The following is a 13,252-nucleotide window of genomic DNA, read 5'->3' as shown; positions in this document are numbered from 1 at the left end:
TATGCAGACATACGGTTCTGTATGCAAACAGCAAATTTTGGTTGAAGCTGATGAAAGCCTTTTAGTATTTGGATATAAGTTTGTGTAATAAGTATTTTGCAGCCGGAAGCAGTGACAGGTGTTTGGCAGATGGTGTAAATGAATTATGAGAGCCTAAATAAATTGGTCTTAAAGATATTTTCTTCTAAGAAACCATAATTATGTTTCAGTGATCACTAAATGGTCCATATTCCGAAGGGTAGGCAAAGAAAAAAAACTAAGTGATGAATGGGAACTAAGTGAACGAAGATGGATGGGAAGTTGAAATGTTGGAACTTTGGGTTACAGTGGCATTTCTCAACTTTTCAGTATTCACGACTCAATTTTCGATCATAATTTTAACTGCCCCTCCCACCACCACCTTTTTCCACATGTGATTACTATATATACATTTTGATGCTAAAGCTGCAAAGTTAGGAACCTTACCAGTTATCAAGAATAAGAAAATTTATTGCTTGCTTTTTTGCAACACTGATCCACTACCTTGACAAAACCAGAAACGATGACCCCCTATTCCTCTGTCTTACAGGTAGTGTGCAAACATACTCCCAAAGGTATCTCAGCTGCCGAAGTAGTAGTGTTCGTAGACTTCATGGCAAGTGTCAAAATCGAAAGACAGTTTAGTAATAATTCGCTCTTTGAATTTTAGCTGTGGGAGGACTGATGAGTTTTCCCCACTGAAAATGAACATTTCATGTACCATCAACATTCTGAACTTCCTATCTTTGTGAACCCAGTTTTTCTGCATTGACTGCTTTAAAGATAAAGATCTCAGCTAAACATAGAAATAGAATTAAGAGTGTCTATGTTTCGTATATTAAATCCTCGTTCAAAAAATGTTGCTTTGCAAGCCAGATCCAAAGGAATCACTTATAATTACAAAACTTGTTTTTAGTGTAGATTGAAACATTAATTATTGAATCATTGTGCAGTACTAAACAGTCCAATTTTTCGTGCATTGTATCAGTGTAAATGTGAATCTTAAGTTTTTATTATGTCAGAATGTATTCTGCTTTATTTTTCTTTCAGAAAATTAATCTGTTTATGACTTCATATTTTCTTCTTTTCAATAATCTCGTGCTTCCCGCCCCCCTACCACCCCAACCCCCACCCCAATAGGGGGTGTGCCCTACAGGTTGAGAATGAGTGAGTTACAGGGAAAGTTATTGACTGTGGCAGAGGGCATAAAATGCCATGTTTGGGGGGGGGAGGATCGACAGTATCAGCAAATGTTAATTTATTATGTGCAAAATTAGGAAGATTATATGGAGGTATATCGTTTTGCATATTAAACAAAAATCACAAAAATAACTGAAAAGTTGAGTGTTGACTGTGATCAGACTCATATTCAGCACATGGCATGGAATAAATAAAATCTGAAACCGTAGCTTGAGGCAAAGAATTTATACGAGGGTTGGAACTTAAATAGTGGCAACTATTTATTCACAACCGATACAAAAGAGTTACATGTTTGCACCTGTTACTGTCCTTCAAAGTAGTCACCAATGTTGTGTAGAATCCGTTGCCAGCGATGTGGAAGGCGTAGTATACTGTTAGCAGAGCCCGTTCTGTTGATGGTGCGAATGGAGTGGCCTAAAGTTATGGTGATTCTCGTGTATGACTGTGATGATGTTATCCTAACGCATTACGTTCCTCCATGGCAGACAGTCAGTGCACAGTATTACTGTTCGTTTTTGAAGCATCACCTGTGACCAGCTTTGCGAAAGAAGCGGTGACACTTTCTGCGCAACACACCCATCATTTTGCACAACAATGCATGGGCGCATACAGCGCAAACTGCGGCTGCTCTGTTCGGTCGATGGGAGTGGTAAGTACTGTACCATCCACCATACTCCCCAGACTTAAGTCCTTGTGACTTTGATTTAATTCTGAAGATGAAGTAACCACTTCGTGGCATTCGCTTCAGAACTGTTCCAGAGATTGGACAGGCAGTAGACCACTCAATTCGCACCATCAACAGAACAGGCCCTGCTAACGGTATACTATGCCTTCCACATCCCTGGCAGCGGATTCTACACAATGCTGGCGACTACTTTGAAGGACAGTAACAGGTGAAAACATGTTGCTCTTAGTCAGTAAAATCATTTGTCTTACAATATTGGTCTTAATGTGTGACACTTCAGGGGAGAACAATGGTGAGTGCTTCTCGGGAGCATCCCGTATATGCTGTATAGGATTAAGAGATTTAGGTTGGCAGTTGGTTCGCATTGAAGATGTTTATGCGTGCAACAAACCCAGTGGTGCTGAGTGTTGTCATTTTGCAGGATTGTATCGTTACCTACTTCCCTGATATGATATATGAGGTGTGGTTATGAAGTAATGAGACTATTGCTTAAAACATTTTGTTTCAAAAACATACGTATTTAGTTATTGTTACTGTCAATATACCTGCTCCCTCTATCCCTGTAACACTCCACGTGAATTTTCCATTGATGGAAGCAGTGCTAAAAGTCGTCCTCTGTGAACTTCTTGATGACACATGCTACTTTTTCCTTCAGTGCTTCAGTGGACTGAAATCTTGTACCTTTTGATGCAGAATTGACCTCGGGGAATAGATAAATCACATTGTGCTAGGTCAGGTGAATAATGCGGGTGGGCTAACACCGGGATGCTGTACTTTGCTAGAAACCTCTTAATAGGTGATGTGGTATGAGCTACTGCATTGTCATGATGCAGAACTGGAGACTTGTTCTGCCTCATTGTGGATATTTTTTCCACTGAGTTGAGCAATAACCTCCAGTTAGTAATGCTGATTAATAGTTTGACCTTCAGGAACCCAGTGAAGATATACAATTCCATCAATGTGCGTGCGTAAAAAAAAAAAAAAAAAATTTCCTCATTTTTGGATCTTGATATGCTCATTCGAACTTCTTTTGCTCTCGGTGACATTGGTCCCTTTCAGTGTATGGATTGATGCTTGCACTTCACGACAGGTATCTGAAAGATTATGCTTATCCATTACGGATATTTTAGAACCGTGACTGTATATTAATGTAAATAAATTATACACAACTGCAACCAGTCACTTTTTCATTAATAATGCTTTATTACATTAACCGGTTTTCGAACCCTTTCAGGTTCATCTGAAATCTTCATAACCATTAAAGTGTAGGTGCTGTTGCCACTGCACATGCACGGAAAGGCACTGTTCAGTGCTAATACATTTGGCAACTTTCAGTCTCCCACATGTATCTGTTGTTGTTTTTTCTGTGTTTGTGTTACTAGTGTGCAATGACTTAAGATGAAAATTATGATGCCTTTTAGTACATCAGAATTGAAAGGCAGGAAACTGTATAGTCAATCTCTGGAGATTGTAAGAAAATTTTAATGTTTATGGAAGATGAGTTCATGGGTAGCACTATCCAGAAAATTAAAAGGGAAGGTAAGCTATCAGAATCTGGCAGAGGAAGGAAATTTGTAACTTCGGTTGAAAATACATAAATGCAAAACAACTATAGACATTGACAGTTTTGATGAGGTTGTCGTCAGGAGATTTGCTTACAACTTTCCTCTGAACAAAAACCCATTGTCTACAGTGGAAGGAATTAAACAGAAGTTGAAAGAAGCTATAGACTTTCAAGATAGCAACATAAGTGTAAAGTGGTTATTGAAGAACTTAGATTTTTGCTGCTGGGGGGGGGGGGGGGGGGTGAATAAATAATAATAATAATGATAATAATAATAATAAAGCAGGCTCATACTGTTAGATAGAGAAGCAACATTTAAGAAAAAATAATTGCGTATTTGAAGCAGTTAAACAATTTAGTAAGGAAAACTGGGACATTGTTTAAGTTAATGAAACTGTAATTTTATCATCACATGTAGGTGGAAAATCGTGGAGTGATAATACAATTTTTGGTCTCCTCAAACCAGTATCAAAGGGTCAAAGCCTAACAATGGCTTCATTCCTAATGCACCTGTCAAATGGAAGTCAACTCGAGCAATGGGAGATTATACAGCCATGTCAACCAACAAAATTGTGAGAAGTGAATGACAGGAAAGGTGATCCTCAATTTAAAACCTAACTCTGTGCACTAATACTTGAAAGTGTTCCATATCATAATGAAGATGATATTAGAAAGTGGCTAACAAAGGAATATATCCCCTTCTTGGATGACATGCTGAAACTTGTTCTGTATGAGCTTGTTCTAAGAACCAAGACAAGGCCCATCAAGTATTCCGTCGATAAGATTCTGTTCGTCATGTTACCTTACGCCTTCCACCTTACCACCTGGAATTAAATCTGATAGAGAACATCTGGTCTATTGTGAAAGGTTGGGTAGCTTCTAGAAATGTTCTCTGTAGCATAAACCTGTGAAAATTTGTGCGAGGAGAAGTTTAATTCAGCGAATAAAGAAGATTAGATTCTTTTGTGCAAACACGTTAAAAAAAATTGAGCGAAAATACATGCAACAAGAAATCTCTTTAGATGGTGAAATTGATAAAGTAATAATACGTTTAGGTGGCATAGGTAGTGATAATGACAGTGATTATGATGATTCTCTCTTTGAAGATGATGGAGAACTCGAAGGAGTAACTGTGCTGTCTGACAATGATTGAAGGTGATTACTCGCAGTCCATGTTTGCTGCTCAGTGTACATACTCTTTTGCCGAGCTCTGCGGCCATTCTCTCTGTGATGTCACCCGTGCTTTAAAGATATCTGGCACAGAGTGTAGTTTTAGTATCATAAGTGAAAAACCAATATATGTCACATGTCATCAGTCTTTCCAAGATATCAGGATCATTTTCAGTGGTATTCAAAGTGTCAGTACAAACATTTTTATGAACTTTTTGTTCAAACATGAGAATTTCTGGCTCCAGTTTCATGCACGCTTTTCTCATGTTAAATTGGTCATGCAAAATTTGACTTACCCATTCTTTTCATTTCTTACTGTTTCAGCAATTGATCGAATACTCAATCAGTAGTCAGATCAAATCAGGTTATCTATTTTTTTTTTATATTTTCATCCGTTTTTGAAGTTGAAGGGCAACCTAAGCATGAGTCATCTTCAGTGTCTTTTCAGCCATCTTAGAAGTGCATGAATCACTCAAAAGCTTGTTTATATGATGAATTGTTTGCACCATACATTTCTTTTACTAAAAGATAGGTTTTGGTAGCAGTTTTTCAAAGTTTCATGTGAAACTTCACAGTAGTTCATTGCTCTATTACGACACTTACCATTTTTCCGGCAAAACAAAATGACAGCTCTTACACAAACGAAGGCAACAGCTGCACCAATTTGTCTATAGGCATCAGAGGTGCCGTATTCAAATGAGAAGGCTTCACTCTTCACAGCTATTGGTCATTCATTTTTGGCGCATGTGTAATTACTCTTGATAGCATTAGTCCCATTATTTTATAGCCACATTGTATGTAACTTTTAATTCATTCATCAGGGGTATTTGGGGAAGGGTATTTATTGACATCTGGCCATATGAAACTGGTCTGCTGGCACTACGCAAGCTAAATGAGGTTTCATACCTAAGGAGAATTGTTGTCCTTCTCTAATGTCTGTGTTGAATTGTTCACTTCATAAAATACTGTAAATGGTACATAAAGTGTATGCGGATGGTCGTTCTGTACACATGTTGTTGTGTGAGTAATAGAGGTGGCCACGTAAGACAGTTGGAGATTTATGAAAAGGTAACACATCAGTAAGTTTATTTATAATATGTACTCTTAATAATTGAAATATACATAATTTTGAAGTGCTGTAGGTCTTTCCGTGGTGCTGAGTTATGTACAATGAGAATAATGTTCTTGATAAAAGCAAAGTGTCTTGAATGCTGATACAATCGGATAAATCACGGGTAACTCATAATGCTTAGTAGTGCCATGCTATGTTGCTGTATTTTCCTCTCTGCAGTTTCCATACTGAGGTTGATAAAGAGTTTGTAGATTCACTGAGGCTGGAGTGAAGCTCTGAGTGTGTTGCTTAAAAATACATGACAGCATCAGTCAGTCCTAGGCAGTGAGGTCATGAAAATTCAGTGTTCTCTGGTGGTGGAGAGTAATGGAAGAGTGAGCTTGTCTCACTACACACTGGCAGGAGGTTTAAAAATGCCATCTCCTGTGCAACTGAGGACGGTGCACCAGGTGTGGTCTACAAAGATGCTGTTGATACTGCACGTATACTGTCCTTGATGCCTTTTTGCACTTTTATCAATATCGGTTGCTAGACCCACATTGGTGAACAATGTAGCTCTTGCAGTTTTCTTCATTTAAATCTCTTTGCAGGCAAAGCCTGCAGTCTCTGAAAAACAGAAGGTTGAACTGTCTCAGTTTCACCTTTTAATGGCTCTCCATTGAATTATGCTTCTCTTACAGTATACAGAGTTGACTGACATACATATCGTTTTTCACTCTTACAGCTCAAACTATGATTTTATAATCCAGAAGTTGTAGTTACAGCCGTGATGTCAGTATGCACATTAGCTGCATTCTTGTCTTACAGTGGAGGTGGAGCCATTAGCAAACCATTAGGACCAACAGTGTGTTCACAAAACTGATTTGAATGTTCAGTAAACATCAGGAAGGTTCTTGCATTTTAGGGCTCTTCAGGAATTGGCTTTGTGAGAAAATGCATTCATATACACATAACTTTTGAACCGAGCACTTTCAGTGATACGGGTGAACAAACAGTGACATCCTGTACAGGGAAAGTGCAAGCTGTGTTCTGTCTTTGAGGTGCAAGTCTTTCGATTTGACGCCACTTCGGTGACTTGCGTGTCGATGGGGATGAAATGATGATTAGGACAACACAACACCCAGTCCCTGAGTGGAGAAAATCTCTGACCCAGCCGGTAATTGAACCTGGCCCCTTAGGATTGACATTCTGTTGTGCTGACCACTCAGCTACCGGGAGTGGCTAATAAATAATTGCTAGATATGAAAGAGCTGAAAAACAACAGAAAAAATCCAGGTGCTGACTGAAGATTCTATGTTGGAACCTTGAATTTGTATTCGGACCCTTACTTACTCTCCAAGGCAGCCTATTGATTTTAAAAGCATTTAAGTACTAGTTGTCAGCACTAAGTATTTGCAAGCAGCTTTATACATATTGTTAGTGAGGGTTTTAATGTTAGCAAGGAAATGGGGTCATTTACCACACTAACTAAGAAGCATTCCAGGAAGGAGCTGAAAATTGACAATTTCGATAGATGTCATTCAAAATACAAAATATGTTCTTTTAAAGCAGCTGATGATGAATGACCAACTGTGAAAATATAATGTAGGTATAAAAGAGACCACTAACTGAATAGCAGAAGTGTTGAGTCATTGACAGGCACACACAAAAGAAAAAGAAATTTTCTAGCTTTGGAATAAATCCTTTGTTGATCTAGACTGCAAATACACACACAAAACACATGGTGCAGCACCCAGGGACAGTGACCATGATATATATATATATATATATATATATATATCATGAAGCTATGTTGTCTACTCTAGGTTGCTTACTTTCACCTATTGCCTAGTTCTTTATGTGAACCTCATCTCATCTATTGATACTTCATCTCCTCTTCCCATAATATTGTTGTCTGGTATGTTTCCTTTATATGGTCCTTGTATATATATTCCTTCCACCTTTCAACCTTTTCCTTCTCTGCTTAGTATTGGCTTAGTAGTGGTGTGCCATCTAAGCTCTTCTTGCTCTTACAGTTGACCACATTTTTCCAAAAGTTTCTTCAGCTTTCCCTATGTGGCATTTACCTTTACTGTAGTCATGCATGCTTCTACGACTTTGTATTTCTCCTGTAGCCATATGTGAATTGCCATTTAAATTTTCTGCCAATCTCATTTTGTAGATATCTGTTTTACCTTTACCTGTTTTATTTGCTGCATTTTTAGGGTTATAGGATCACTTTGTTGTCTGTCTGTTAATGACCACTTCTTCTCAGAAATGAGTAGAGATATAAAGTTGAAAATTTGTCAGATACTAAGGTCCACAGTTCCTTTTCAGTATAAAAAAATTTAAGCTTCTAAGTCATTGCAACCAAAAGAGGCAGCCAGTTATGTCACATATTTTGATACTCTCAAACTCACTCATCAAAACCTACAGATGAACTATCTGCATACATAATTAAATTTGTATGGAACCCTTAAAGTGCGAGTAATACACTTGTCTGGTTTTTATGCATATTCTCCATTGATCTATCAAGGATTTCTGCTGAGCGATGTCTTTTTGCCTATTTGATCCTCTGGTGGCTTTGATATTCCATCTCTCAAGGCTACCTATTTCTCTTTTCTTGTATTACTTTTTGCCTAATGCTCCCTTTGACAATCACAAGTAGTTCAGGTTGTTTCAACTTATCAGTGTCTCATCTCCTTAATTTTCCTACATTTTTGTAATTTTGTCAGCTTAAGTCTGGCTTTCACAATGAATAAATCATGGTCAGAGTTCACATCGGCTCCAGGAAATGTTTTGCAGACACAGTGTGCAATAATGTGGGCTGCAGCTAGCTTAATTCTTCCTGGCAGTGTCAGTTCACAGTTTGATTAACAAAACCTTTTTTTTGTACTGTTGCTGAATTTAACATGTGAATGGGTTATTTATACTAACATGCAGACGCTGTAACACAGAAGTTGTTACTCCAGGAATAATAACAAGATCACTGGCTACACTGTGGAGCTTCTTTTTTACCTCATTAGTGAGATGACCATGAAATACATCAAGGCAAAGCATTGATTGTAGTTCGGAAAGCCCATCAGGATGCAGTTCCCATATGTTTCAGAGCCAGTCAAGGTTTGAAGTTAGTCACCCATCCCCTCTCTTGATTTTGAACAGTGATGTCATCAGGGAACAGCTTTACATTTTTAAGGGTCTTGGGGCTTGTTTTCCACGTGAAGATAAGGAAGGGGAAGTTTGCACCCATCTGCAGTGATTGCCAACATTACAGGTATGCACTATATTTCAAACCCTTATGTTTTGATGGGAACTTCTTTTGTCCCCTTGTCATCAGCTGTGTAATTATGTGGCAAATCAAACAAAATTAGCATCTCATCAGTGTTACCTATTTGTCCCATCAAAAAATTCTTCTCTTTCCAAAGTATGACGACATACTGCTGAAACTTTTGCAGCTTTTTCTCAAAGTGCTACAGGAGCTTTTGGCATACTGTTGTACAGTGTTGTAGAAGTAAGCCCACGTCTTTCATAAAGTGATAAACCCATCCATGACTAGCCTTAAACTCTTGCCTTGTTATATTAAGAATTGCAACGACCTCTTTGCTTTTTTTTCTTATGGTATCACCAGTCACAGGTTGCCCAGTTTTCCTCCTTTCATGGGGAATCACAAAATTTTTGCTTCAACATCTTCAATGTTGTTACTGAGCAGAAAATTCAAGTTTATACTCGAATGTAATGAGCCATCAAATCTTGTGCATACACCAATTTTGAGTACTGCATATGGTAAAAAAAAAAGTGCGCTTAGATTCCCATAAGTGCGGTAGTAGCCATGTATGAAACTTCCTGGCGGACTGAAACTATGTACCAGAGTGAGACTCAAGCGTGTCTTCAGACTTAACAGAAGTTCTTCCTGGGACTAGCAAAGGATATAGTGGAGAAATGGCTTTGCTACAATCTTTGGGGATTGTTTCTAGAATGAAAATTCATTCTAGTGGCCATGTATTTATTTATTTATTTATTTATGTATTCACATATGTATGTACTATTGTGGTGTGTCAAGATTTTGTATCTATCTGGGCTGTAATAGTAGTTCATCTGCATTCCTGTTTCTCATTATTAGACCTGCATTACCCTTATTTGAGTTTGTACTGATAACCCTGTACTCATGTGACCAGAAAGTCTGTTCTTTTTGCTGTGACACTTCACTGCTCTGTCTGACATCAACACACACCTTTCTCTTTTTAAGTTTTCTAACCTTTCTAGAAGATTAAGGGATCTAACATTCCACACTCTTATCCATAGAACACAAGATTTCTTTTTCTGATTACATCCTCCTGAGAATAGCCCCTGCCTTGAAATCTGAAAGGGGAACTGTTTTATCTCCAGAATATTTCATGCAGCAGAATGCCATCATTAAGCCATACAACACAGCTGCATGTCATCAGGGAAATATAACAGCTGTGGTTTCCTGTTGCATTTAGCTGTGCTTCAGCACCAACATCGCAAGACTAGTGTTAAGAGTCCAGATCAATGAATCATCATGATTGTTGCCCATGCAACTACTGAAGAGGCTGGCATCTCCCACATTTTTTAGGAACCACATGTTTCTATTTTTGTTGGTCCATCATCATCATCATCATCATCATCATCCTGACTGGGGTACATCGGCTGGTAATTAATTGTCAATGTCAATAAAATTCACCAATAGTCATATACTTTTAAGATTTTATTTTATTCTGAAAGTAACCAGTTTTGGCATTTCATTATGCCATCTTCTGGCCCCATACGCTTCTATCCAAATAAACGAACTTGTTATATAGCACAATAAATCACTGGATATTGTGAGTGACAACATTTTCTTAATTAATTGTAAGGATGTTAATTTTGTGGTTATTTAATGCATTATTTCCTGCCAAGTACTTGCCAGGTTGCTACATTTCTTCATTTGTTGGTTCAGTAGTTCTTATATTGAACTACAAACTCTGATTATTTCCTTTCAGCATATAATGCAATTAAAGAGGAGAACAAAAATTCTACAGCCACATTTCCGCCAGTGAGTGGAGGTGGAACCAAGCACGCAGAGGTACAGTCACGTGAAACTAACTGGGATCATCGGGAGAAACGTGACCGTGACCGTGATCGAGAAAGAGACAGGGACCGTGACCGTGACCGAGACCGTGAAAAACTGGACAGAGATAAGAGTGGGACATCAACGAACAGGTGCAATTTTCTGTTACATTCTGAGATATCTATTAAATAAAAATAAATTTGTGTATTTTGCTGTCATACTACAATGTGAGATGTTATGGACTGATTGTAACACCATAGTGATGTGATATATCTTGTGGCCGCAATTGCTAGTTAGTAATTGAGTTAAGGGTTTTAATGATGAACAATGCTGTGTTCATGCAGTATCCTTTCACAGACTACTACTGTTTGAAATTTGTAGCTGTCAGCTAAGACATAGAGTGTAGCATATCTGTTAGATAGGGGCTTTAAGCTTGGTGGGCTACTTGATGCTATTTGAAAAAAATGGACTATGTACATACACTGTATCCATCCTGTCATTTCTTCTCTCTTGTGTAAAGTTACATGTTGTTCATTACTTAGAACTGCCCATGACAAATTGGCAGTGGTGTAGGGCCCTACACAAAGAAATTCTCTACTGAACCTGCCCTTGACATGACCATAGTTACATATAAAGAATTTGACACTGCTGAAAGAATGATATCAGGAATAGGTTTCAATGGTACAGCTCACTTAAGAAGGTGCTTCATTTACAGTTGTAAAATATATTTCAGCCATTTCTTCTTGAGGTACAAACAAAAATAGCTGAGTATCCTGAAGATTCAGATTTTTATTCTTTTAAAAGTACGGTGTTTGTAACTCCAGAGACTAGTCCTTTACTTCTTCCATGATTGAAGCACTTGTGAAACATCTATTAAAGTGTCTTGTACCTGACTCATTACGATGTACTTGATACCTTCTGAGCACCGGACCAGAACTCTTTCAACAGGATTTTTCACTTTTTACTATGTTTTTATCAGAAAACAGTTGATCAGATTTAAAAAAAAAGTGTTTAAATTTTCTATTTCGTTTTCTGAGCAGCAGCATTTTTTATGAGCAGCTGCATTGTTCTGAGGAACTAGGCTTTTTTTATATTCCAGGCCTCTTCTCTTGTATTTATTCATTCAGGAGATTTGTGTGATATTGCCCTGTAGTGCGCGAGGTAATCAGTAACAAGAATCTGTTTTGGATCCTAAACAGTACTTCCCCTCAGATGAATTTGGCTTTGCTTCCCACCACCCAATGCTGCCTGGACTTTTAGTTTATGGTATAAAGTAGTAGATCCACATCATACATGTGGTAGCAGCTGTCACTCAAAATCAGGTGGAACATACTTGAAAGACCCTAAGCATTACTCAGAAATTTTTCGGACTTGCTTTTTGAAAGTGTTTAACATATGTGCCACTCATCTTGCACAGAAACTTCTAAAATTTTTGTGTATAATGTCCCATGCTCTTTCTTCTCAAACAATGGAAAATCCAGGGTAAAATAATGACAATATTATAAAAAGTATAGATGGCTACTCTCCATAAGTGTGGAGATGTTGAGTTGCAGACAGGCACAACAAAAAGTTGGCTAAACAAGTAAGCTTTGGACCAAAAGGCCTCCTTCTGAAGTAGACAACACACACACACACACACACACACACACACACACACACACACACACACACAAAAAAAACACATGGGACCACTGACAGCGGTCAGAGACAGTGGTCATGTGTGTGTTGGGTATGTGTGTACTTCAGAGAAAGGCCTTTCGGCTGAAAGTTTACTTGGTTAGCAGTCCTTTTGTTGACCCTGACAGTGACTCACCATCCCCACTTTATGGTGAGCAGCAGTCTATCCTTTTCATAATATAGTCTATATTTTGATACTCCTATGGAGTCGGATGTTTTTTGCACCTTCAGTCACCTGTTGCTTAATACTGCATTTTGTACTTATCCGGTGATTTCATCTGTGGTTGAAATTTTGGGATGTCCCTCGCATTGATCATGTTATAGAGAAGTGTAGTCACATTTAAATTCAGCCACCAATTTCTCTACCGTGAAAAATGATGGAGCAGACAGCATACAAACTTCCACAAATTTGGAATGAATTTTCATTCATGATAAACCATTCAAAATGCAGATTTTGATAGTACTATACCATTACAGTTTGTCAGGTCGAATGCAACTCTCACAAACTAGCTCATTTGTAAAAGCCACAGAACACAACTATTTTGTAGATAAAATTGATGTTTGACTTACATTACTCGGCAACATGTACCAAAGTAACAAAAGCAGAATTCACTGATGTCATGGCAAGAAATATTCTCCTTGCCCTCATGTTTGTCAGTGTTATGTATTCCCGAGGCACTGTATTGCAGCAGTTGGCAGAGTGGGGAACAGCCAGTGTGTCTCCACCTTAACCTTATAAGTGGTCAGGCATTTTCAGATCTTGATGCTGTAAAAACCATACTCAGTAGCAGTTACACTTTGTTTCTGGATAATCCCCCC

The 13,252-nt window shown here is 38.1% G+C and overlaps 1 protein-coding gene across 3 annotated transcripts in view; it reads left to right on the top strand.

Annotated features, from left to right (window-relative positions):
* Window positions 1-13,252, top strand: part of LOC124721986 (cyclin-T-like) — a 117,068-nt gene that overhangs the window by 72,259 nt on the left and 31,557 nt on the right. For all 3 annotated transcript variants that reach the window (XM_047247157.1, XM_047247156.1, XM_047247155.1), the window contains one exon: window positions 10,689-10,908. In XM_047247157.1, coding sequence (XP_047103113.1) covers window positions 10,689-10,908 — 220 coding nt within the window. The remainder of the gene's footprint in view (window positions 1-10,688; window positions 10,909-13,252) is intronic.

Source organism: Schistocerca piceifrons, chromosome X (assembly GCF_021461385.2).
Source record: "Schistocerca piceifrons isolate TAMUIC-IGC-003096 chromosome X, iqSchPice1.1, whole genome shotgun sequence".
NCBI classification, from domain to species: Eukaryota; Metazoa; Arthropoda; class Insecta; order Orthoptera; family Acrididae; genus Schistocerca; species Schistocerca piceifrons.
Note: the sequence above shows the minus strand (reverse complement) of the source record. Positions and strands in the feature narration are given on the sequence as shown.